A 24,897-nucleotide genomic window follows, 5' to 3' on the forward strand; every position below is an offset into this window, starting at 1 on the left:
TCCTATAGTCAACACTCTCCTAGAGTCATGGCTCTTGGCTGGATGCCTGGGCATGAGAAAAACAGCAATCAGAAGCACCTCCCTCCTCACCCCTCTGGACTCTGTCATATAAGCAGACACACCTCAGGCAGGTCCTGTACAGTGCAATTTCTTTCGGAGGCAGGAGAAGAGAGACAGGGGAAAGAAAGTAAAGAATGACCAAGGTTCGTAACTGGAGTAACGAGTGAAGCAAGTTTTCTTCTTCCAGGCTCAGTAAGTGGTGCTGAAGGAGAGCAGGTGCTGAAGGAGAGTGGGGATAAGCAGTAAAGTACGACACGATTTGGGGGGTAGCTAAACCCCATACATTAACAATGGTAAGATTTTTGATTAGTTGAAGGGAAGTTTGCAGGCCAGTGGAAAAATACAGGCTAAGCTTCCTTTCCAAACCAGGACCTCACCTGGGATATTAGACATGACAAAAGGTGTTGATGGCCCACCTGAGAGGAATGCTTGGACCAGGACAGACAGAGGTTGCCATGGTGATGGGGTTTGTGTTTGAGGTGTCAGGAAAAGAGAGTACAGTGGTACTTTGGGTTAAGAATGTAATTCGTTCTGGAGGTCCGTTCTTAACCTGAAACTGTTCTTAACCTGAGGTACCACTTTAGCTAATGGGGCCTCCCGCTGCCGCCGCGCGATTTCTGTTCCCATCCTGAAGCAAAGTTCTTAACCTGAGGTACTATTTCTGGGTTAATGGAGTCTGTAACCTGAAGCGTCTGTAACCTGAGGTACCACTGTATTGAGAGCAAGGTGTCCTAGGAAGAAGAAGGGGGCGAAAATGGCTGGGATGCATCTCGGGCAAGCTGGCTGGAGTCTGGCTAGGAGAGATGCCTTTGATTCCAGGGCTGCTGTGGGGAACAAGCCCCTCTTGAAATGACCGCACTATATTATTCCTGTTGCTCCACTAGCAGGCGATGGGTCTCGAATCTGAGCTGGAAGGTCTTGACCTGAAGTCCGAGCGTCGTCCAATGCTGGTGGAAGTTGAGGGAGTCCCTTTGCTCAGAGAAATGGAAGAGAACTGGGATCAACTGAAAGGCTTCCAAGCACGCCCTGACGATCTTCTCATCTGCACTTACCCCAAAGCTGGTAAATGGAGAGAAATCACATGGGGATGGGAAAGGGGAGACCAAGGGCTACTGGCTTCAGCCTAAGCAGATTTTCTTTGTTGCTATCCACACCTCACTGGCAGGGACTACATGGATGCAGGAAATTGTGTACATGATCCAGCAAGGAGGAGACCCCCAGAAATACGCTCAGGTGCCAATCTACCTACGGAACCCCTTCATAGACCTGTTTCCCCCAGAGCCCGTACCCTCAGGTGAGTAACAGGGAGAGAATAGGAAGGGCAAAGACTCTCTCAGCACAAGGTTGTAAGTCACCCTCTGCTTTTGCAGGCTTGGATGTGGCGGCAGGAATGCCCTCTCCACGCACGATCAAATCCCACCTCCCAATCCAGCTGCTGCCGCCTTCCTTCTGGAAGCAAAACTGCAAGGTCAGAACAAGTTGGGCGATGTAGATGGCTCAATAGAGCCGACATTTCACCCTGGGTTTCAATTTCAATTTCCGGGCTCAACCTTAGAAATGTCGGAAGCTGCCTTATTCAGACCATTGGTCTACCAAGTCCACTTGCTGTCCACACTGACTTCGACAGACAATACAAAGGGTGGTGATATAATAGCACAAGGCAAAGTAGCAGAAAAATATATCACCAAGGACAAGTGCTCTACAAGAAGGAGTGCAGTATAGACAAGCAGACAAATGCTGTTCCGGTAAACTCAGCATTTCTTTTCACTAAGGGGCTTAATCATCGAGCTGTACAACAGCGTCCGGGTCTTGACGTATGAGTTGATGTTACTTCTATCAAATACACAAGTGATTGTAAAGAAAAAGTCTATGTCTATATTTGACTGCTTGCCTATACTCCTTATTGTGGAGCGCTTGTCCTTGGTGATATATTTTTTCTGTGACAATCCACACTGACTAGCAGCCTATATCCAGGGTTTCAAATAGTGGTCACTCCCAGACCTACCTGGAGACGCCAGGAATTGAAAGTTGTACGCAAGGAAGATGCTCCACTGCTGAGCTACACCCCTTCTGCCTTGGGACCAGTGGTGCAGCTAGGGAGCAGCCGATCTGAAGGTTGGCAAGCTGTTTTTGTCTACTGACGTTATCAGGAAGACAGTACAGAAAATGTGAAGCATGGAATGGTCGTTGTCATGGGGAGAAATGCTCAGTTGTATGCATTGCAACTGAAGTGATACATATGAGCGTCTTAAGGAGCTTCCTTAGATCATTACTGTATGTCTGTAGGGTCTAAAATTACCTAGCTGAACCACTGCCTGGAAAATGTAAAGCTAAAATAAAAAGAGGATGCCTCTAAACATGTTCAGACTGCAAGCTTAATCTGATCCTGCATTAAGCCTGTTTGCAGTGCCAGATTCTGCTTCAGGATATGTGAGATACAAGGAGTGCCTCTGAGCATTAGCAGAGTGCCTCACTGCCGTCAATGCAACTCCTGCTCCTCACTCATAGTGGTGTGGTCAAGCCGAGTTTGTGTCTTCAATATGGCTTTGTTGTAGATTTAAACATACTTACCTGGCTGTAATTCTCATTCAGTTCACGGGGACTTATTTCTGAGTAAACACGCCTAGAACTGTTCTGCAAAAGAACTGAGCACTACAAAAAGCGGGAAGGCGAGCTGATTCGTATGGACTGGAACAGTGCAGAGTAAAAGGCTTGTGACTAGGACTCCTGGGTTCTCTCTTGACCCACAGATTATTTATGTGGCCAGGAATGCCAAGGATAATGCAGTCTCCTACTTTCACTTTCACCGCATGAACAAATTCCTTCCAGAACCTGGCACGTGGGAAGAGTTTATTGAGAAATACATTGCAGGGGGAGGTAAGTGGAGACTGTATATTTTTTTTTGGGGGGGGGGGATGAACAAATTCCTATGCCCCACAAATAACCCAGAGATGCATTTTAAATAAAAAGACACATTCTACTCATGTAAAAACACACTGATTCCCGGACCATTCGTGGGCCGGATTGAGAAGGCGATTGGGCCACATCCGGCCGCAGGACCTTAGGTTGCCTACCCCTGGGTTAGAGAGTGAAGCATAGTGCCCGGACCTGTGTCCGCCCCTTCCCCATAGTGTAACTTTCCCCATGGCTGGAAAAACAACAGCAAAGAACTTTGCAGGTTCACACGACTTGCCCCCTCGCTTCAGAGGATTTTGCTGACTTTCCATCCTTTGTACCAACCAATAATCCCATTTCCCTTCCTATATTAGAAGACTTAACCTATGCACACTTTAGCAACTTAAAATGCAGCAAAGTTTTTTAGCCCCCACTGCATTTCAATGTGCATTTTTTACCTTGCTATACAGACCAGAGACTGGGCAGGAATGTCTTTGTCCAATATGCATTACCTATCTGGGCTCTCCTTAACTTCACCCTTCACCAAATCCTTTTCAATGAAGCTGTCATGCATACATGTGCAATACCTGTCACGAATGGTCACACTTCAGCTTAGAGGTGGCTTACATTTTCAAATCAGGAGAAAACACAGTATTTCTCAAGAAGCTACAGGACAGATACCTGATAGATAGCCCACCACATGGTCTGAGGAATGGTAGACCAGCCCACAGCCGAAAAAGGTTGCTGACCCCTGCTCTAACCCTTCGGTCTATTTTTTAGTGACCTACGGCTCATGGGCCAACCATGTTCGTGGATGGTGGGAGGCCAAAGAACGTCACCCAATTCTGTACGTTTTTTACGAAGACGTGAAAGAGGTAAGAGGCAACATACACATAAGGCTGTAGGTTCCACCAAGGAGCTTATTTGCACTAGAAATGCTTTGAAGAAATATTCTGACGCCGTTGGCTTCTGGCAGCAGTGCCCCAAAAGATCAAGAAACAAGTTCAGTGAGCTTCCCCATAACAGACTCAAAGTCATAAGCAGCCAGATTCCATCATGTGGTAAAATGTACTGTATTTCATCTCGCAGGTTAACTCCTGGGGGTGAGGAGAATTCACAGAATCATAGAGAAATAAATAATAGGAATAGGAACAGGATGTCCCTATTTTCATCAGGGAAAGGTTATGCTGGTGGTGCTGCTTCTAGAGACCGTCAAGTAGGGGGTCACTTTCCCTCCAAGCTCCTAATCAATCACACACAGGCACTGAATGGGTTACCAGGCCTTATTGGCTTCTTCTCGGGTACCAGCTACAGAACATCAAACAGCAAGTCTAAAACACGGCGTGTTCTCTCCCTCCCACAGCAGGTTAACTCGAAGGTTTTTAGGGGCTGGGAATGCTGTCAACCAGCCATCCCCATCGCATGCTCTCACTTTGGGGACTAATTGTTACCACTTGCCTGAGGGACCCCACCCAGCGGTCCCTGCTCACAGGATCACGACTTCACAACTGAGATTGCCCAGTTGGCGTTGACCCATGACAGGGTCTTTTCAGTGGTAGCTCTCTGTGGAATGCCCTCCATAGTGAGGTGAATCTGTTTCCCTCATTACTGACTTTCAGGAGGAATTTAAAAAACATTTCTGTTTATGCATTTGATGGCTGAAAGATACTGTTCTGGGCAATCCTGAAATCACTGCTTTGAGAACATTTTTAATTGTTTGGAGAATGCTTTTTAAAATGTTTTTTTTTTTAAGAAAAAAATATTGATGTATTTGCCACCCTTGGCTCCTTTGGGTTGAAGTGGGATATAAATTGAATTATTATTTGTAGTAATCACTAATATTTAATGATGATGCTGTTGATGATGATTTAGGAATACTAGATTTCTAGATGAACACAGCCTGATTTGCCACACTACCCATCACAACTCTTGTCTTTCTTTCTTTTCCAACTGCTGTTGCTTCTTCTTTTTTCATGATGATGACAAAGTAATAATCCTAAATATATAAGAATAAAAATGTGACCACACCACCAAGACCATTCCATTGTAACAATCCAACCTCCCAAAATTTCAACACCTCTTGCAATAGTTTACCCCTTTCTGTTTTAACAGTACAAATTCTATAAACACCTTCCATATCTCCCTGAAATAATTTCTCTTGCATATTCCCTGTCTTACCTTAATGACACGTGTTAATTTATCATTAATAGCTGTATTCCACACTTCTTTATATCATTCTCCCATTTTATATTCTGCTTGCCCCTTCCATTTCCTAGCTATCATAATTTGTGCAGCTGTCAATAAATTTGTGAGTAAGTCCTTCGTAGCCTGCAAACCTTCCACCCCATCGTAAATTGATAATAATGCTACCTCCAGACTTTTGGTCAGCTTTAACCCAGTGATTTGTGTTAGCTCCTTAAACACCCTTTGCCAGAAAAAAAATTCATATTTACACCCCCACCACATGTGAACATAATTCCCAGTTGCCTTTGTTTTTCTATAGGATCCAGCCCGGGAAATCCAGAAGGTAGCCCAGTTCCTGGGAATAGAGCTCCCAGAATCTGTTCTCAACCAGATTGTGCAGCACACAGATTTTGAGAACATGAAAACAAACCCAATGACAAATTATACCACCTTCTCTTCTGACTTCCTGGACCAAAGCATCTCGCCCTTCATGAGAAAAGGTGGGAACCAAAGACCCACCTGACAGGAGGGGGGGGGGAGGGGACTGATAGGGGCAACAGTGAAAGCAAGCAGTGCACAATCACTTTCAGTCAGGGGTGTGTTATAAGAATTTTAAGGTCTTATATATATATAATAGATGTTCATAAATGTACCAAGCAAACACATACAAATATGTAAACCACATGTCTGAAACCCACAGAAAAGCCCTGAAACCATTTTCTCTCTTCCAAATTGACCTCAAATATTTCTCTGCAAGGTCGAAGGAAATGGGGAGCCTCCCCATTATCTCTTTGCTCACAAATCCTGTCTCAAGGGCACATTTAAGATGTGAATAGGGTGAGCCTGTGACCTGTGACCTGGATTCAGGAGTTGAGTAGTTATCATAACAAAAGAGTGGCCAGGATGCCCCAGGTAATCCAGTCAAGTAACCTAGCAGACAGGAGAAAAAACAACGCACTCAGATTTCTGTTGTAGGCCGCCCCTTCTCTGATGTATTAAGGGGGTGGTCTTGGGCTACATCCCTTCTGTGCTGTAGGTATGATGTATCTGGGGGGTGGTCTTGAGCTACAGGGTGGGCAATTTCAAAGTCTATATAAGGGCTTGCACACCTTTGTCTGGGGTCCTCCTCCTCTCTTCTGCGTGTGGGGTGAGCACCCTGTTGCAACAGCTTTAATAAAGATTAGGCTTATAGCCGCTTTGCTTTTTTATATCCTGGTCTGGTCTCGAATTTCCTAACCAGTGTGAGCCTTAAAAGGTATGCTCTCTCCAAAGGTCCAGTCTTCCTTAAGAAGTTGAACCCCTTGAAGGGACCCCTCAATATTCTTATTTCAGGTGCCAACTTGTATAAAATATTTGGGGGGTAGGTAAGTCCTGCATCACATAATTGATCCCATGGCATAGCATGACACACACACACTTTTTGAATGGCAGTGCCCATCAACTTTGGCGGGGGTGGCCCTTTCATTGGCTGACTCCCCGGGGGGGGGGCTACTTAGCGCCCTGCATTCAGGGTAAAGTAAAGGGACCCCTGACCATTAGGTCCAGTCGTGACCGACTCTGGGGTTGCGGCGCTCATCTCGCTTTATTGGCCGAGGGAGCCGGCGTTTGTCCACAGACAGCTTCCGGGTCATGTGGCAAGCATGACTAAGCCGCTTCTGGCGAACCAGAGCAGCACACGGAAACGCCGTTTACCTTCCCGCTGGAGCGGTACCTATTTATCTACTTGCACTTTGTGCTTTCGAACTGCTAGGTTGGCAGGAGCAGGGACCAAACAACGGGAGCTCACCCCGTCACAGGGATTCGAACTGCCGACCTTCTGATCGGCAAGTCCTAGGCTCTGTGGTTTAACTTGCGTCCCTACCCTGCATTCAGGGTAGTTCAGCAATATTATGAAATAGCTATTGGAAGTGACTACCTTCAGAGATTTTGGGAGTCATTTTGAACTCAGGAATGTTGAAAAGGGAGATGAGGATTGTGCTTCATTTGCGGGAGGGGGGGGGGATGCTGATCCTTTCCCTTAGCCGGTCAGCTGGTAGAACTTAACGGTTGGGAGATAATTGTAGCGCTCCCATCACTCACCACTGTTCTGTCCCATGATGCACAATCCACCTGAAAAAGTAATAGCCAGGAATTTGCTTTCAGGTATAAGTGGTTAACAAGGACCATGCACTTAAGATTGTAAAATCTTCAACATGTTTGCCTCCACACAACAACCCTGTAAGGTGGGCCAGTATTTATCACTCCTAATTTCCAGTTGGAGTACCGGAGCTGAGAGATGGTGAAAGGCTCAAGGCCAAACAGTGAATTCATAACCAAAGTGGGGATGACACACCGGCTCCAAAATGAAATGTACAGCTTGCAGGAGGGAGATTTTTACTTCAGGCAGAGAAACTATTGGGACAGTAGTCCCTCACATCAGCCAAAGGTTTGCCCTAGACTACTTCCCAGAATCCTGTGCAAGAGTTCCTGAGCAGATTTACTAAGTTGAGGAAGGGCTCCCTAAACGGAGAAAGTTTGAAATCTGCTGAGTTAAAAGAAAAAGAAAAGAAGATAGGAAAACAGATGGTTGAAGAGATGTTAAACAGCTTATTTTTTTCTGGATTGTCTTCCCCACCTGCAGGCACTGTAGGAAACTGGAAGGAACACTTCACAGTGGCTCAAAGTGAACAGCTAGATCATGTCTGTGCCCGGTTATTAAAGGGCAGCGACCTGACCTTCCGCACACAGCTGTAAGCATCTCTCCATGCCTCACAGAGAGACTTCCAGTCTTTCGACTGAAGAGGAGCTGAATAAAAGATCCATATTGATAAAGGGAAAATCTCTTTGTTATACAATACTACTGATTGAGGTGTTGTTTCTCAGACAGCTTTTAGGTTGTTGTTGTTGTTTTGCAATCAAGCAGTGTATAAATTTAATGAAATAAATAATTAAACCAGCTCCACACCGACTGGAGTCCTTAAGCCATTCCTAATTCATGTCCAGCAAACGTGTGAACAGGGGTGGACCTTGGTAATATGCCACCCTGTGCGAGGCCATTTGACACCCTCGCCGCAGCCCTCAAGGTGCCTGCTAGGACTTTGGGAAGGGGGCTTGAGGCTCTCATGGGGTCCTAGAGCCTTCCTACCCACTTCCCAACCCCCGTTAGTGTGTACACAAACAGAAACGAATCTGAAACTAACGAAACAGTGCTGATGTGGACAGCTTGGGGGTGGGGGAAGGATCTGTGAAAAGCACTGATGAAGACAAGCACTGAGTTCTAAGGCAGCAATATGAACACAGCCTTTAAAATAGCAGGGGCTTTTCCTCATCAGATCTAAATTGAATAGGTCAAATGCCAGAGGATCACAAGGAAAGGGTTTGTTGGCACCTGTCCTCCACCATTCGCCATATCTACACGGTCCTATAAAGTCCTTTCCTCACCAGCTGATGCTGGAAGTGAGTCTGGCTGGGGGAAGGCAGTGCTGAGGCAGGAGAGACTGATCACCGCCTCACCGCGTGGCATTTGGGTGTTTTAAATTGTACCCCGCCTTGTTTTAGGACTTAAATGGGGCAGTTGCAAATGGGTCCCACATTTTCCCGCATAGTTTGTGCTTCAGAGGGTCTTTGTTTATGAAAAACAAACGTATTTCTGTTGCATGCTCCTCTCTTCTCTGAGCAACGAAACATTTCCAAGGCAGCGCTGTGGGGTTTTTGCAGCGTCAACCGACTAACAATGGGTGACCTGTCCTATTTCTCCCTCGTTGCCACCACCTGCTTATACGTCAGCCCTCCAGACAGCAATAATGTGGTGTCGCCAGGAAAGCATCACAGAACAACTCACAAAGCAGAATAAGACCACCAGGAATGTACAATTGTTGCGTCAAGAACATGTCCACAATAAAACACCACGGGGTGGGCAGTAGCAAACGATATTTAAGTGTTGCTCTAAATTGAACAAAGGTTGAGCCTTTTCTATTGTGGCGTGTAGTGGGGCAAAGCAGTGGCATTGCATGGTTTGCTGGTGCCCAGGGCGCCTGCCACGGGGGGGGGGGGGGAGGGGGCAGAGGGTGAACAGAACCCGCTGCACCAGCCCAGCTCTCACCACCAGAGTCAAGTGGGTCTATGCTGCACCACCGGCCCACCCATGCAGGGGGGAGCCCAGCTAGCCGACACAACCCTTGGTGTGTGAATCCCGCCCCCCCCCCAGACACTGGCCAGGTAGCCATTCAGTGAGGGGGCAGGGGATGTGGTAGTGAGGCCAGGCTGGGCTTTGGGGTCCAGAGACCCCAGGCGGAAGGCAGGGCGGGACAGGGACCCCTGCATAGGGGTGCCTGGTTCATGCCCCCTCAAAACTGTATGCCTGGGGCTACGGCCCCCTGACCCCCTCACGCTGCGCCCCTGGGCAAAGGTCAAACTATCAGGCAGGACACCTGGATTCTCTGTAAGAAAATATGGTTTACAGGCAGTATTAGAAACTGAGATATGAAAGCTAGGAGCTAAATGGCACCTTAAACCTAGGTTATGGGCACAACAATGGAATGTCTAGGCACACTTTTTAAATAACAAGAATACAAAGCTGAAAATGAGTAGACTGCAGCTAAAATATTATGTTAATTTTTCACATGGTCTAGTCCTTCCCTCTGGGAGAGACAGCAGTTGGAGGGGGATACTGAGATGAGGCCACTGGCTGACTATTACGCACTCTCTATGCCTCTTCTGACCACCCTCATGCCAGGGACTACTTGATTTCAGGAAATGGTAGACTTGATAGGACAAGGAAGAGATCTACATAAATGTGCTCAGATGCCCTTCACAGAGACGTGTCTTCCAAAATCCATCCCTTGGGTGAATAATAGGTATCGATTCAATTATATAATGGGTGAGAGTTTGAGTGTGTGAAAGGCTTCTTAGCACCAGGTTGGATGTTCACCCTCTGGAGTTGCAGTTGTGGAACAAGTGGAGGCGATGTCCTTTTCCTGCATGCTCAAATATCACCTCCAGGTCCATCTCCTGCCCCATTCCTTCCAGAGAGCCACGACTTGAGCCAGGGAAGTACTAATTTGTAAACGTTTGTTATCTAGACCTGCAGGATGCCTTGCCCTGAACTGAGTACAGTAACTGCAGATCAAAGGTTGAAGGCCCTTCCCTTGGTATGAAGGAATATGGTAGGACAAAGCTTATCCTGGGCTGTTCAGGAAACACCTGGGTTTGCTACCTGTGTACACATGCTAAGGGGTTAAATTAGCTAGGGTGGAGACTGAGGTTCCATACCAGTGCCTTTGATAAAGTATCATGGGACAGAGAGAGAGAGAGGGAGTTATCTCACACAATTTTAGCCAACTAGGGGAATTACTGCCAATTTAGGGGAAGGTCCTGGCTGGATGCCCAGCCAAAGCATACAGGAGACTTCAACTGAGGAAGCACACACCCTGCTCTCTCAACTTGCAATTCCTGGGTCAGGAACTAACTTCAGGAAACAAGAGGAAGACAGAAGAAAGGAGAGAAGTGCAGCTGTCCGAAAAGAGAGGAGAGCTGGTAGGTGGCCATGAAGTTTTACTCCCCTACTCCCCTACAAAAGGAAGTAAAGGAAGCAGCACCAGCTCTTTGGGGGGACGGGGACAAGGAGTGGGTCATATTTGACTACAATATCTTTTGCTTCCAGGTGATGGATCTTAAATCAGGGCCAGGAGATTTTGACCTCACGCAACCCAAGCGAGCAACCCTGGAGGAGATTGAAGGGGTCCTTTTCCCCAATACATTACGCAAGCACTGGGGTACCATACAGGGCTTTAAAGCCCGCCCTGACGATCTTCTCATCTGCACTTACCCCAAAGCAGGTAAAGGGGTTCATAAAGAGAGAAATAAGGAAAACTGAGCATGGCAGAGGGGAGATACTAAGGGAACATAAGGGATGGTGGGTAAAGGTAAAGGTAAAGGTATCCCTGCCCGTACGGGCCGGTCTTGACAGACTCTGGGGTTGTGCGCCCATCTCACTTAAGAGGCCAGGGGCCAGCGCTGTCCGGAGACACTTCCGGGTCACGTGGCCAGCGTGACATCGCTGCTCTGGCTAGCCAGAGCCGCACACGGAAACGCCGTTTACCTTCCCGCTAGAAAGCGGTCCCTATTTATCTACTTGCACTTAATTGTGCTTTCGAACTGCTAGGTTGGCAGGCGCTGGGACCGAGCAACGGGAGCGCACCCCGCCACAGGGATTCGAACCGCCGACCTTTCGATCGGCAAGCCCTAGGCGCTGAGGCTTTTACCCACAGCGCCACCCGCGTCCCATAGGGATGGTGGGACACTGGTTGAATAGTGGTGGTGCTTAATTTGAGCAGCAGCATAAAAGACAGTTCAAAACAAATTTCAATCACAAGACTATCATGGGTCCTATAACATACCTACCTGCAAATATACTAGGGGCTGTGCCCCTGCTTGCTTGCTCGCCAACCCCCTGCCATCCCCCCATTAACCCCCTAGAGCTTCCTCTTCCCACTCCACTACTAACTCCTAAGCTTTCCCACTTTCCTCTGGCAGGGACCACCTGGATCCAGCAAATAGTGAGCATGGTTCAGCATAGAGGTGACCTGGAGAAATGTAATCAGAAACCCATCTATGAGCGGATGCCCTTCATAGACATGCCTCCTATGAAACCTTTTGTTTCTGGTGAGTAGTGGGTACTGTTTAACTTTGGGGAAGAGAGGGGTGAGGGTAGAGGCTTATCATCATGAGGCTGGATTGTGCCCTCTGTTCTTTCAGGTGTTGAACAGGCAGACCTAATGCCCTCTCCACGTATACTCAAAAGTCACCTCCCGGTTCAGCTCCTTCCTGCTTCTTTTTGGGAACAGAAATGCAAGGTCAGGATAATTCACCAGGGTGAGGTTGATGAAAGGGCAAGGTTTAATCTAAACCAATGTTAATCTCTCAGTTCCGTTGTTTTGATATTCTGGCACGAAGCCATGATCATGTGGAATTGTCACCAAAAGAGAGGATGTTTCAAGAGCACGGGTCTCTTCTTTTTGCCCTCATCATTGTCTTGCTTTTGCTTTTATCACGGAATAATTTCAGCTTCTAGACTTCGATATTTTGAGTAGTGGGCTGGCCTTGTGTGAATTTGTCCTTCCAGACCAGCTTTGAGCCTTCATAACCTCTTTCCATTAAAAGGAATTAAACACCAGCACAATCCACGTGAGGTGGTTGGTGGGTTGGTGGTATGGCTGCTTTTGTTTCATTCCACTGAGCAACGAACGAACGAACGAACGAACGAACGAACGAACTAACACACACACACACACGCACACTCCAACCCAACCCAAATAATATTCTTAATAAAAATCGCATCACATGGGCTTCCATTTAAGAACCATCACTTCATTTAATGTTTAAAAGCAAGGCATAGGTAACTGCTGGCAAAATGAGAGGAGTACAGATTGGAGCTGAGAGGGTGAGCGAGAGGCCTGGCGCTCGGACTTCCCTGTCATCTTTTCTTTCGGATGTATTTCTGCAGGTCATTTATGTGGCCAGAAATGCCAAGGACAATGTGGTCTCCTATTTCTATTTCCACCACATGAGCAAGATAATGCCAGAGACTGGAACCTGGAATGAGTTTCTGGAGAATTTCGTTGCTGGGAAGGGTGAGTGGAGGAGGCGAAGAGATGGGAGGAAAGAAGACATTACCCTCAAGAGGCTTCCTAAGGCCAGGGAAAGAGGCCAGGATCCCTGGGCTCAGTTTTCAGTGATGTGATGAGAACGGGCCTACTGAGATACCTGTGCAGTGGTGGTTATTGCACTCTATGCTACAATCCTTTCGGATGAAGATCAGTTTTTAAATTTAAAAATAAACAGAAACATAAATGTACCGCAGAAGGAGAAAATTACGTGAATCCACAAAGCCCCTCACTATATCCTTTCCTAACTTGATATTAGGTAGAAACGGGGGAGGGGGTATTGTTTTTGCTTTTTACTATGTTATGCATTTTTGTGTGATCCCTGGGTGAAGGGTGATGTAGAAATATAATGTTAAAAAATAATAAATAACTATAGTCTGTGCATCAGGACACAGGGAGGAAGATGTGAGACGAATCTGAGATGCCATGTTCACTTTCTACTGGTCCATTTTTTTTTTTGCAGTTGCCTGGGGCTCTTGGTCTGACCATGTTCGTGGTTGGTGGGAGGCCAAGGACCGTCACCCAGTCCTCTACCTCTTTTATGAAGATATGAAAGAGGTAAGAAGGTCTCTCTCTCTCTCTCTCACACACACACATCTCAAAGACGGTCCTTTCTGACGGCAGTGCCGCAGTCTAGCAAGAAACAAATGTGAGGGGGGCACTTAGGCGTTTCCAAAAAACAACATGCATCACAAAAAAGAGGACATTGATTTGCATACAATGTGGACCTGCTGGTGTATATGCATAGTTGCAAATATTTAAACAATTACTGTAATTTAAATAGCAACACAGTTATAACTCACCATTGCGAGGAAGACTGTAATCGGGCGGCCTGTGTGTTTGCTCAATCTGCTGTTCTGATGCTGTTGATGGGCATCTTCAAGGCCCCCGCTCTCCTTTCTTGTGCTTCTCCATCTTCCACCTGGACTTGGGCCAGGCAGCCTTTCGGCTAGAGGACTGCCCTCTGTTAAGTAGGAGACACAGCCTCCCTAAAGCCAGGGAGGTGCCTTAAGGTAAACTCTCTATCACTAACAGGTCAAATCCTCCTTCCCATGTGGTCTTTCTCTCCTTAGGACCCAGCCCGGGAAATCCGAAAAGTGATCCAATTTATGGGCCTAGAACTGCCAGAATCAGTTCTGAACCAGATTGTGGAGCACACAAAGTTTGAGAGCATGAAAGCAAACCCGATGGCTAATTACAGCACCCTGCCCTCCTCTCTCGTGGACCATACTGTGTCACCCTTCATGAGAAAAGGTGAGAGAAAACAGGTCTTAGGGGACCATCTGGAGAATTTGCAGACTGCAGGAGGGGGAGGGAGTGTTATCACATTCTAAATGGGGCAAAAGCAAAGTCCAGAAGTTATTTCTTTTTATTGGGGTTAGGAACTGGTTTTGGCTTCTTGACTTGTTCGACAATATCAGAAGTGTAGAAGCAATTGCCAAGCATGGAACAGGGGGCTGGGGAGAAGAGAAATGTTATTTGCTAGGTGAGGTCAAACATAAAAGGCCACCCTGTAAGACAATTAAATTACCAGGATCTGAAATTACCTAGTGGTTCTGCTCTTGCTAGGAGGGTAACAGTAAGACTCAGCAGGCTGTGTTTGCTTTGGAACATTTCCCAGGTGCTCTGCAGTGAACTGCAATTGTGGCAGAAGTTCAGGGTCCCATAAAGACGGAGTATGAAACGCAAGACTGCTAGGAAAGGCGCCTGGCAAAACCAGGCTGTCAATGTTTTTCTTTTCTGACCTGGTTTCCCACCTGCAGGCACTGTTGGAAACTGGAAGAAACACTTCACAGTGGCTCAGAGTGAATGGCTAGATGACACCTGCGCTCAGTTACTGAAGGGCAGCGGCCTGAACTTTCGCACAGAGATATAAACGCACCTCTATCCCCACATCAGGATTTTCACAACAACAGGCCTGGAGTGCTGACTTGACCTGCATTCAGTACCATACAGGACTGAAGCCGCAAGCAAGGCCTACCTAAAATGAATTTTGTGGGAATGGTTCCTGTTATGTACTGAAGTTCTCACCCTGGGCCAGCAGGGGGATACTGTAGATAGTTATGCAAATAAGGGATCGAAAGTGACGTTCAGTGATTGGATAGTTTTAGAAAATTGTTACAGTTACATTGTACTGGAGCTCTATATAAGCAGGCTGACTGAACCCTTCAGTTCAGTTCTGTCCTGGCCTGTGAATAAACAAGAGCTGTTTGAAGAATCGCTGTGTCGTCTGATATGTTCACCCACAACTTAACAGTTCCTGTTCCATTTTAGAATTTGTGGCTGTCCTTTGTTTGCTTTTGCAAAGTAAATAAACAAACAGGTTTGCTCTGTTGCCATGCTTGCTTTTCTCCATGTTCAGAGAATAAGCCCTTACAGAACACAAATAACCCCTCCTCTGAAAGTGCTATTTGCATTGGCCACAAATCCTCATTTCCAAAAGAAGAGACTATAGGCTGGAGTTCTGGCTGTTCTGCTTGCCTTAGGGCAGGGATGGGGAACCTCTGCCCCCCCCAATGTTGCTGAACTACAACTCCCATCATCCTTCACCATTGGCAATGCTGTCTAGGGTTGGTAGGAATAGGAGTCCAACAACATATGGAGGCCCAGAGTCTGTTTCTCTGCACTTTAACCCTCTAAATGGCAAGACGGTCTGTTGCTGAAGGATAAGGCCATGATGGAGAAAGGTGGGCAACGTTTCCTACTTCCTTGCGTTTTTTGACAAGCATTGCCTCCTGTTTTCTCTGGCAGTCTTCAAGCAGAAAATCCACATTTCTCAAGAGGCAGAGCCCATTTGGCTCCCTTCCATGTATGTAATATGTAACCAGACTTACATAAAATTTAGGAGTACCTGTTAAGAGTTGGAGATACGACTCCACCCATGAACTTTGGATTGCTTAGGAAATGGTCCCACTCGTCTTTTTGAGCGCCTGGCAGACAACAGTCATGTTGGGGGCAAAAAAGGGTAGGGTGCCCTGGACTTGAAGGGTGCATTCAGATGGGGCAGTGTGAGTTTTCCTGCATACAGTATAATGCTAGAACCTCTGCCCCATTTTCTGACAGTCCTGAACTGTGACATTTGACCAATATATTGGAACGCTGAACTAAATTTTACTCACTCCAGTAGGTGTGGCACAACAGCAAACACCCATAAAAAATATTGGAGCGGTTTACAACAATTGCACATAAAACCATGTGCTAAAAACCATATAAAAGGTTAAAATCTGCCTTGCCAACACCTGAAGATTTCCCTACAATGCCTCTTTCTATATATAAATTGACGGTTCAACAGCACACCTAGTAGTATGTTAGTACAGCAAAGGTTCCTTGTTGAGGGTTTTAGTTACATAATCCTATGTTGAGGGGAGGTAAAGGTAAAGGGACCCCAGACCGTTAGGTCCAGTCGCGGATGACTCTGGGGTTGCGGCGTTCGTCTCGTTTTATTGGCAAGGGAGCCAACGTACCAGCATGTGACCAGCATGACTAAGCCGCTTCTGGCAAACCAGAGCAGTGCACGTAAATGCTGTTTACCTTTCCGCCAGAGCAGTACCTATTTATCTACTTCCACTGCGTGCTTTTGAACTCCTAGGTTGGCTGGAATGTTGAGGGGAGGTAAACCCATGAAAATCAATGAACTTTTAGCCTTGCTTAAATCTGCATAGGATTGGAATGTGAAAGGCGATTCAACTGGTGTAGCGCTCCCTACATCTGTATGTCGGGGAGAGCTGCACCACACGGATCTATGCTATTCCTTCAGCCTTTAAAAAGTAGCCCCACCACACTAAATATGTTTTGGGGATGGAGGATGTTATGTATTGAAGTTCTCACACTGGCCACCAGGAGTATCATGTACATAGTTTTCACTCAGGTCTATGTCAGTTACTTTAGGCGGGAAACCCTGGGTTGTTGTTGCTACAATGTTGATAGCCGGCTGCCTATAAAAGCAGGCCGGCTGAGCTGTTTGTTGTTCAGTTCTGTTCCAGCTTACAAATAAAGAGGTGCTTGGAGAAATCGCTACGTCGTCTGCTCTGTCTACCCACAACTTAACAGAGGACATCATTTTTAAGCAAGCAAAAGGGAACATCTGTCCCTGCCTGGTCCGAGCTTTCCACGTTCGCGTCTATTTCCACCGATATTGCCTCTTACACCGAGGTTCTTGCCACCCGCAATCGGGAACCAGAAGTTTATGCAAACAACCATCACGACTGAACCCCCTTTGGGTTTCGCTTCTCGTTTGATAGGCGCCTCAGACCGCGTTGCCCCATGGGAACTGTAGTGCCGCTGCGTACACCTGAGTCTACTTAAGAAAGCGGCAACGTCTACGCGGCTTGACTACCTGCTGGGCGCGATGCCTTATGGGAAAGACAAGCCCCTCTTCCCCCACGTGCGCGCAGTGCCTTTCGGGAGCTGTAGTTTCCTTGCTTCCGCTCCGCTTCCCAGGCTTCCTTGCCGTTTCCGTTGGCTCCTCGCTCTCCGGTAGCCATGCCTGGGGGCAAGGGTGGGAAGCCCCGCGAGGCCGCGAACCCGGCGGCCGCGAGTGTGTCTGAATCCGTGACCGAGCGGGTCCTGCGGGAGGCGCACTCGCTTTATGTGCATCCGGGTCATGGTGAGAGTTGGGGATGGGACAAGAAGATGGGGGGGTGTCTTCCTGGGTCGGGGGGTGGGGGGCGTCTGAAGGGTTTCGTGGGGGTGTGTGTGCAGGAGTTAACCTTTCCCCTCCCCCTGCCAGGGCTGGTGTCCATTGGGGGGCGCCTGGGTCTAACTCTGCTCCCACCACGCCGCAAAGTGACTGTCATGGTGATGGGCAACCACAGTGCTGGCAAGAGCAGCTTCATCAACTGGTAAGCTGAAGAGGGATATACAAAGGAGGGCAAAGGGACTCATAGAAATGGTAGGGTTGGAAGGGACTCCAAGGGTCATCCAGACCAACCCCTGCAATGCACGGATCTTTTGCCCAAAGTGGGACTCGAACCCACAACCTTGACATTAAGAGACTCATTTTGGGCAAACCCAAGTGAGCTGGAAGCAGAGTATCGTGCCAAAGGGTGTGCTGGCATGGGTGTATGCAGCGCCGAATTTACGTATAAGCTAAACAAGCTATAGCTTAGGGCCCCACTCTCTTGGGCTCCCCCCCAAAAAATTAAAGGAAAAAACCTACTGGATGTACATTTCCAAAATATTAGATAAAAAACCAAATAAAATAAAACCTACATACAGCAACAGTGGCAAATGGCTTTAGATACCTGTTAGGTCCATAAATTACCATATAGCATATATTCAACACGAAAAACAGCGACAATTTGTTGTTGACAAAGGACAGCTGGACATATAAAAGACCCCATTACCTTCAGTAGCTTAGGGCCTCATCAAACCTAAATCTGGCCCCGGGTGCATGGCGCTCTGGGGAAATCCTATGGGGTTTGGTGGTGGTGCATTTCAGGTCTCTGCCAAACTTCCAGTTCAACACCCCCCCCCCCCCCAGTGTTTGATGACTTGAGGAAGGTTTTGCTGCTGAATAGGAGGCATTGGGGTGTCTGCAAGGCTGTTAGGGTGGTTTCTTAACACTGATACATAGTAACAAAAGATACAGGTGTCATTTCGTGGAACTCCTTGGTATTTATGCAAGATACTGTTTGCTATGAATTATTGCTAGTTGATGGGTTGGGCAGGATATTCTGAGTACCAGAGGGCTCGCATTCATCCTGGCTTGTTTCAGTATGCAAAGAGGGGGCTATAATCTATAAGATACCCAGGGTAGTTTTGTGGTGGGAATGGGTCAAATGACATTTCCATCATTCAAAAGCATCTTGTTCCCTTCAATGTTTTCCTGCAGGTATGTTGAGGAGCACATTCAACGAACCGGTGTAGCTATTGAGACTCAGGGTTTCACCTTCATCACTAGTGGAAGGAAGCGAGAATCTCTCACGGTGAGTATTTCCTATAGGCAAGGAGTTCCTAAGTAAAGGTGGTACCACACTCACAAAGATTGATTCCTTGTAAATGTGTAACAGTATCAGTTCCACTTATATAAGCAGTTGAGTGTATAAGGTGATCTGGAATAACTGAAGAACTTAAATAATGAATTCACATATAGGATGGACCTATGGCCAAGATTTTGTCTGATCTTTTCAATGCTATCTGTACTGTAGTACAGTATCCTGTGTTCTAACTTTTTTTGTCGTCCCCCCCCCTTTACAGGGTAATGCCACACTCCATCTGTACCCCCATTTCCAGGCCTTGCAGAGTTTCAAAGGTTAGTTGCAAATAATTAAGATCAAGGAGTGGACCTCTGCATTAAATGGTGACATGAATTGAATCAGTTGTTCCTTAAGGCAGGCAACTGGCATCTACAGGATTTGTGGGTGGCTGTTGAAATCATGCCATTAAGTCATTGAGATACGTGGTGTTGTGGAACTCTGCCACCTTGAGTTACACCACAACAGTGGGTAGAATGATTTGGAGTATGATGTTTGTTTTCAGGAGAGGTAGAGAACAGACACAGTGCTTAGCATCTGTCAGTGGTAAGAGCCTACTTCAGAGTCTTAATTTTCCTCCCCTCTTTCTTTTAGGTGTGCCAGAGTACCTGAGCACTGAGATCTGTACCTCTAAGCAGAAGCAGTTCCCCCTGGTCACTTTCCTTGACACGCCAGGCTTGGTGGATGGAGACATGAAATATCCTTTTGATGTGGAAGGGGCACTTATCTGGTTTGGTGAGTGTAGCAGTGTGTATAAACAGAATGGAGTTGTCTCCTGCTGTAGATTCTCTTAATGAATTCCTCTTTTGGAGGCATTATGCCTCTGAATACCAATTGCTGGGCATTGTGCTCGGGTTCAGCTTGCAGGCTTCCTACAGGGATCTTGATTGATCATTGTGAGGACTGAGTGTTGGACTAGATGGGGCTTTGGCCTGATCCGGCAGGCTTTCTTTTTGTTCTTAATCCAGAGCAAAGATGAGGAACCTGTAAGCCTCCAGGTGTCATTGAACATCAGCTCCCATTATCCCTTACCATTGGCTGTGCCAGCTGGGGTTGAAGGGAATTGGATTCCAGTGACCTCTGGAGGTCCACATTTTCACCATTCCTGATCTAGAAAATGGCATCGGGAAGAACTGCTATTCTGAATCAAGCTAGTATTCAAAAGAAAATGGACCTGTGGGCGGGGGGGACCCAGATTGGAGGTATAAAGAAAGGAAACTCTGGGGTACAAAGATGTGGTGGTTGGAATCTGGAGGGAAATTTGATTTTTTTTGCTGTTTTCTTTCCTAATTAGGTTTTTGCTGTTTTCTTTCATAATTAGTAATAAGTGTCTTTGGGAGAATTTGTGAAAATATCTTTGCAAGTGATGAGAAAACTTCGTGGCAAGAATTCACAGAGAAATGCCACATTGCCACAGTGGCAGTAGGGATAATATTTTAGCACGAGGCATCTTTTACTGTAGATTAACTCCCTTCTTCTGTCATTGTCTTGGCTTCCAGGCCAGCTCTGCGACCTCATCCTGGTCTTTTTTGACCCCATGGGACAGGCCCTTTGCAAACGCACTCTCAACATTGTGGAGAACCTCAATGAGGGGCACGGAGACAAGCTGCATTTTTACCTCAGCAAGGCTGATGAGGCGGGTGCAGAAGGTGACAGACAGGTACTCTCACAGGGTGAGGTTGTCTTGGGGATAATGATCAAGAAATGGGAGACAGAATGTCTGTTTCAGTAAGGGAAGCAGCCTAGAGCAGCACAAGGTCTTTCCCTTTTTCTTGATTCTGATCTGTTCTCTTTCCTGACAGAGGGTGCTGATGCAAATTGTCCAGGAACTCTGCAAGCGCCCAGGCCTCAATAAGTGCGGGTTTGATATGCCCACAATCTACATCCCCAACTCCAATAAGGTGAGTGGCAACCCTTTGCCATTTCAGAGGTGGCAGTGATGGGTAAGCCTCCATGAAGTAAAGTTAATGAAAAGGTGGGAAGCCTTGGGAAGAGGGAAGAAAAAATGCAAAACAATTGCACCTTGGTGTGTTTGAGAAAAGTGAGATTTGCTAGGAGGATGTTGATGGGCTATGAATGGTGGTGTGTGTAACCAGCCTAACTGTCCCTCAGCCAAGCCGGTGCGTTAATCAGATTGAGGAGATCTGCCGAACCATCGAGAAGACAATCAGCCAAACTGTGCAGCACACACTCAACGCTTTGGAGCGGGACTGCCACCTCATTGAGGAGGCCACGCAGCGTTTGCTAGAAGAGGACAAGTAAGAGCGCGGCATTGTGGGAAGCGAAAGAAGAATGTCTTGAACGTTGCCATATTCCTCATAAGAGCTGGAGCTGCTTGTCAGTCTGTGAAGGGGTGGGCTGTGCGGACCAGTTGGCCGGGAGCAGGGTAGCGCATCAAATCACAGGTGGAAGAATGGAGTGTGAAGTTTTTTATGGGATGAAAAGGCAGGTTAGCGAGCCCACCTGGCCGCCCTGAAGTGAAATGCATGTGGGAGGGACATTGAGCAGTTAATTAACGTGTGTTTGGGGCCGGAGAGATCTTCTCTAGAAATTGTGAAAGAGATTGGAGAGGAAATCAGGAAATAGACACCTATGAGTGCATTAGGGGTAGCAGGATTTGAGTGCCTGGGACATTGTAGTGGTCTTCCTCGTTCCCAGGTGTGTGTGTTTTGCTCTTTTTCTCTCCTCTCTATGTGCCCAGCGTGGCCAGAAACAGCAACTTCCGCGCTCGTTTCCGGGGAGCGCTGCTTGGGCTAGCAGGCTGCCTCCTGCCCATCTTTCTCCTCGTGACCTTGCTCTTTGGTACAGCCTTTGCTCGCCAACTCTGGACTTTGGTGTTGGGAGAAGAGCAAAGCCAGGCGTTAGAGCTGTCCATGGTGAGTGCTTTTTTTTGCTTACCTTCCCTCAATTCAGCTTCCCATTGCTCCTCAGTGCCCCATAATCACTATTTCCCCCCGTGCTTTCTCAGGATGCTCCTCAGTTAAGCTGCATTACACTTTTTATGACTGGAGCCATGTATTATCCACATTTCTGTGCAAGTGTAAAAGTAATAGTGTAGCAGAATCTCTGCTTTCATTTGGAGGGGCAGGGGAGAGGCGAAGCCATATTTTAGCTTTCATGTATAAGAGGATAGACAGGTTTGAAAGCAAGCTTTTAAAAGGAGCAATTAGAAAATTGCCATCCTTTCCTCACTTGTGCATCTCTGGAGGGTGGAAGAAATAAGTCAGAAGGTTGTATCCAGGCTTTACCCAGACTAGACCCACTGAAAAGAATGAAAAAAAGAAAAAAGAAAAGAATGGACCTAAGTTAATAGTGCACATTATTATTAATGGGCATCCTCTGAGTGTGACTAACTGGATATACCCTGTAGTCACAAATGCTAGATAAATTAACTTTGATACAAATAACTATGGCTGTGTGCTGTCTATAATTCTTCCCCCATGCAACATGGTTGCAGGATTCAGTGCAGTACGAATCCCAATTTTCTTTCTTTCTTTTTTCTTAAATAAGAAAACTGTGTTTTTTTGGGGGGGAAACAACCGTGGTTCTTTAAAAAGTAAACAAAATAAATTTGGGCAGCGCCTAGATAGTAGAACACTTGATGATAAATATAATTAGAGCATGCATGCTTATATTGCTTATTTTTTGCGGGACACAGAATTTCAATTTTGTCAGTAGGAAATTTGGATTGCCTTGCCATAAAATGTTTGGATTTTTAGTAAAAAAATATTTAAAGAATGCAAACTCTTGTGTCTTACACCCACTATCTTATTTTTCAGCGTCCAGTTGCTTCCATGTGGAGCCTTGTCCCTGAAGAGCAAACCTTAACAGTATTCTTTGGTCTTCTTGGCCTCTCAATTCTCCTCCTGCTCTTGGCCAGTTACACTTTCAGGTAAGAAACTCTCGGCTTAACGCTAAGAGAGCCTTGTGCAGAGGAGACATGCACCACACTAACGTATCCCTCCTCCTTTCTTGTTTAGGACAAAGCCCACTCTCTCAAAGAAACAAAAGCGGCAGCTGGAGGACAGGCGAGACTACGTAGTGGACGTGGTGCTAGAAAAAAAGGTTGACAGCTTTGGGAATTTGGTTTGGAGTTATGACACGGGGCTTGGCATCTGTGCCAAAGGATCATGCTTAGGAGAGGCAGGGTTCATGACTCCTGTGTGGGATTCTGGGTAATGGTAGGTTGGGGATATCCTTCCTAGGAGAAGGGGCTGGCCAGTGTATCAGGTTACAAGTAATTCTGTTTTTTCTGCAGAGACAGCTCTATGAGGAATACCTTCGCCAAAGCATCGGCGAGCAGGACCTGAGCTGAAACTCCTCCCTAATGGATTCAAAGAGACTGCCAATCCCCTGCCACGTTAAAATCTCTCCCCTCTGAGTCACTCCAGAGAACAGAGATTTGTACAGCAACTGTGAACCGTCCTAAGGGGCCAGGTTTTTTTAAAAAAAATGCCACTTCATGGGACTCTAATTGACTTGGCATCTGTTCTACATAGGTCAACTCCTTGTATTTGATTGGATAGGAGTGGGCACCCTGTGTTCTTCTGAACTGGGATCAATCACACCAGTGGTGCCCTGCGTCCACACTTGTTACGAGTCCTGCTAAGGCTGCTACACTTAACTTTTAATGGGATGGTGCCTCTGTGGCCTCATGAGGGAGCAACAGCAGCCTTGTCCAGCTGCTTTTTGCACCTGATTGAACTATGTCACTCCTAAATAACCAAGTTTTTAATTGGCAACACTATAAGCTGATAATGCTCTTTTACTGGCTACTAACATCATTTTCATTAAGATGGGGACCGCCTGTCTTCATGACCCTAACTTGGTACTCCCCTCCTTTGGCAATGCATCACCTCTGCATCACTTCCACCTGTAACTAGCCTTGGCCCATCCACTGTCCCTTAGGATGACTTTTGTCTCTGTTAAATGTCAGGTTCAGTGTCTTCTTCTTGTCCTTTGGCAAGCAATACCTCATACCTCTGAACATCTCTGGATGTTGCATTAGGACTTGGAGATGCCCATGTCATCCTCCGTCTCACACTACGAAGTGCCTTCAACTGATACCAGCTCTTGAGGGGAAGTCAGGACATTTTTGCCGATAACCACTGTCCTCTCGTTCGTTCTGCAGTCCTACCTATGCTGATACTTAACGCTGTGAATTCTCACCATAACTGCATTTTTAATATAAGCTATACTGTCTCCAGCACTCATTGTAGCATACTGGGAGTCTCATCCCACACATCTAGTGGCACCTGTCTGGAAAAAAGGGCTGTCTCAGCTAATTTCCCTCATATGGGTCCCTCAGCTGCATTCATTGATTCTCAGACATCTCCGTTGTAATCTCTGTGCCTCGTGAAATGGCTAAAGATGGTGTGTCCATGAGAGAGAGTGATCTTGCCATCTGTTTTGAGATACTCCACATATTGAGGCAAGTGACAGTAGCAGTAACCAATCATGTTGTGAGGATCAGAAACTTTTCAGTGTAGAGGGAGGTATTTTTCTCTAATCCCTTGCTTTAAGAGACTTGGATGTAAACCATGATCCAAGAGAAATGGCTTAATTTGAGTTTCTAAATTACCCTCACAGCTGCACAAAAATGTTACAATCGGGGTTATAACTTCTCAAGCCCTATCCCCAAATGGGATTGTGGTGGTGCTAGTCAATGGAACAGGGGCGCAAGAGTTCAATTTCAATCGTCTTTCTCTCCCTACAAACAGAAAATAACCCATGGTATGTATGCCAACTACCAACTTCCAAGTTTGTCAAGAGATTGCTTTGCTTCAGGAAAGGAGAGGAGCCAGAATTTATGGCTGTGTCACTGCTAATCGGCTCACCATTTTGGTTCCTCCCCACCACTTTCTGAAGCTTTGTGTCTTTTGTTGGTACGAACTGATACTAAGGTGGTGATGGGGAAGAGGAGGGGTGTAGCCTGAAATTCGTAAAATGTACTCATTAGAAGCTGTTTTAAAATTTGCTGGTATGAACCCCTTGCCTAGGGCTTCAGTAAAACAAGTTTCTCTTTCCGCAATGTGCTCCAGCAAACATTACCACTAAGGGTGGGTGTGGGGAGGATGGCGCATTTAATAAAGCTCGCTGTAGAATTTGCCTTGCCTTCTTTTTTTCATCCAGAAGCTTTT

General features: G+C 46.6%; 2 protein-coding genes and 1 long non-coding RNA gene across 7 annotated transcripts in view; 2 read left to right on the forward strand and 1 right to left on the reverse strand.

Annotated features, from left to right (window-relative positions):
* The window catches only part of LOC144325092 (uncharacterized), a 28,943-nt gene extending 15,083 nt beyond the window's left edge, over positions 1–13,860 (reverse strand). The window contains exon 1 of the long non-coding RNA XR_013390384.1: positions 13,586–13,860. This is a non-coding gene — a long non-coding RNA (uncharacterized LOC144325092). The remainder of the gene's footprint in view (positions 1–13,585) is intronic.
* Positions 77–15,000, forward strand: LOC114582244 (sulfotransferase 1C1-like). 4 transcript variants are annotated; one of them, XM_028703097.2, is made up of 8 exons: positions 77–203; positions 945–1,122; positions 1,226–1,354; positions 1,431–1,528; positions 2,811–2,937; positions 3,736–3,830; positions 5,459–5,639; positions 7,760–8,080. In XM_028703097.2, the coding sequence occupies exons 1-8, from the start codon at positions 195–197 to the stop codon at positions 7,870–7,872; spliced, it is 930 nt and encodes a 309-aa protein (XP_028558930.2). In that variant the 5' UTR covers positions 77–194; the 3' UTR covers positions 7,873–8,080. The 4 variants fall into 4 exon arrangements, with proteins under 4 accessions (XP_028558930.2, XP_077773263.1, XP_028558931.2 ...); XM_077917137.1 differs by lacking the exons at positions 3,736–3,830; positions 5,459–5,639; positions 7,760–8,080 and adding exons at positions 13,246–13,340; positions 13,856–14,036; positions 14,546–15,000 and having other exon boundaries at positions 81–203; XM_028703098.2 differs by having other exon boundaries at positions 92–203; positions 948–1,122.
* A 2,197-nt stretch (positions 15,001–17,197) lies between these two features.
* Positions 17,198–24,865, forward strand: LOC114581879 (uncharacterized). Of its 2 annotated transcripts, XM_028702575.2 has the most exons (12): positions 17,201–17,388; positions 17,512–17,623; positions 18,616–18,709; positions 18,981–19,035; positions 19,352–19,492; positions 20,257–20,417; positions 20,560–20,658; positions 20,870–21,015; positions 21,459–21,633; positions 22,537–22,649; positions 22,738–22,822; positions 23,016–24,865. In XM_028702575.2, the coding sequence occupies exons 1-12, from the start codon at positions 17,265–17,267 to the stop codon at positions 23,070–23,072; spliced, it is 1,362 nt and encodes a 453-aa protein (XP_028558408.1). In that variant the 5' UTR covers positions 17,201–17,264; the 3' UTR covers positions 23,073–24,865. The 2 variants fall into 2 exon arrangements, with proteins under 2 accessions (XP_077773262.1, XP_028558408.1); XM_077917136.1 differs by lacking the exon at positions 23,016–24,865 and having other exon boundaries at positions 17,198–17,388; positions 22,738–22,995.
* Positions 24,866–24,897: the final 32 nt, after the last annotated feature.

The sequence above is a fragment of the Podarcis muralis genome, chromosome 13, assembly GCF_964188315.1.
Source record: "Podarcis muralis chromosome 13, rPodMur119.hap1.1, whole genome shotgun sequence".
Lineage (NCBI taxonomy): Eukaryota > Metazoa > Chordata > Lepidosauria > Squamata > Lacertidae > Podarcis > Podarcis muralis.

Bases quoted from the DNA above. Each gene is read 5' to 3' on its own strand.
- LOC114581879 (XM_077917136.1), top strand. From the start codon at position 17,265: ATGCCTGGGGGCAAGGGTGGGAAGCCCCGCGAGGCCGCGAACCCGGCG. The intron at 17,624-18,615 runs GTAAGCTGAAGA...GTTTTCCTGCAG, and splicing joins AAGAGCAGCTTCATCAACTG to GTATGTTGAGGAGCACATTC. The intron at 20,659-20,869 runs GTGAGTGGCAAC...ACTGTCCCTCAG, and splicing joins ACATCCCCAACTCCAATAAG to CCAAGCCGGTGCGTTAATCA.
- LOC114582244 (XM_028703097.2), top strand. The intron at 1,123-1,225 runs GTAAATGGAGAG...CCTCACTGGCAG, and splicing joins CTGCACTTACCCCAAAGCTG to GGACTACATGGATGCAGGAA. The intron at 1,355-1,430 runs GTGAGTAACAGG...CTGCTTTTGCAG, and splicing joins CCCAGAGCCCGTACCCTCAG to GCTTGGATGTGGCGGCAGGA.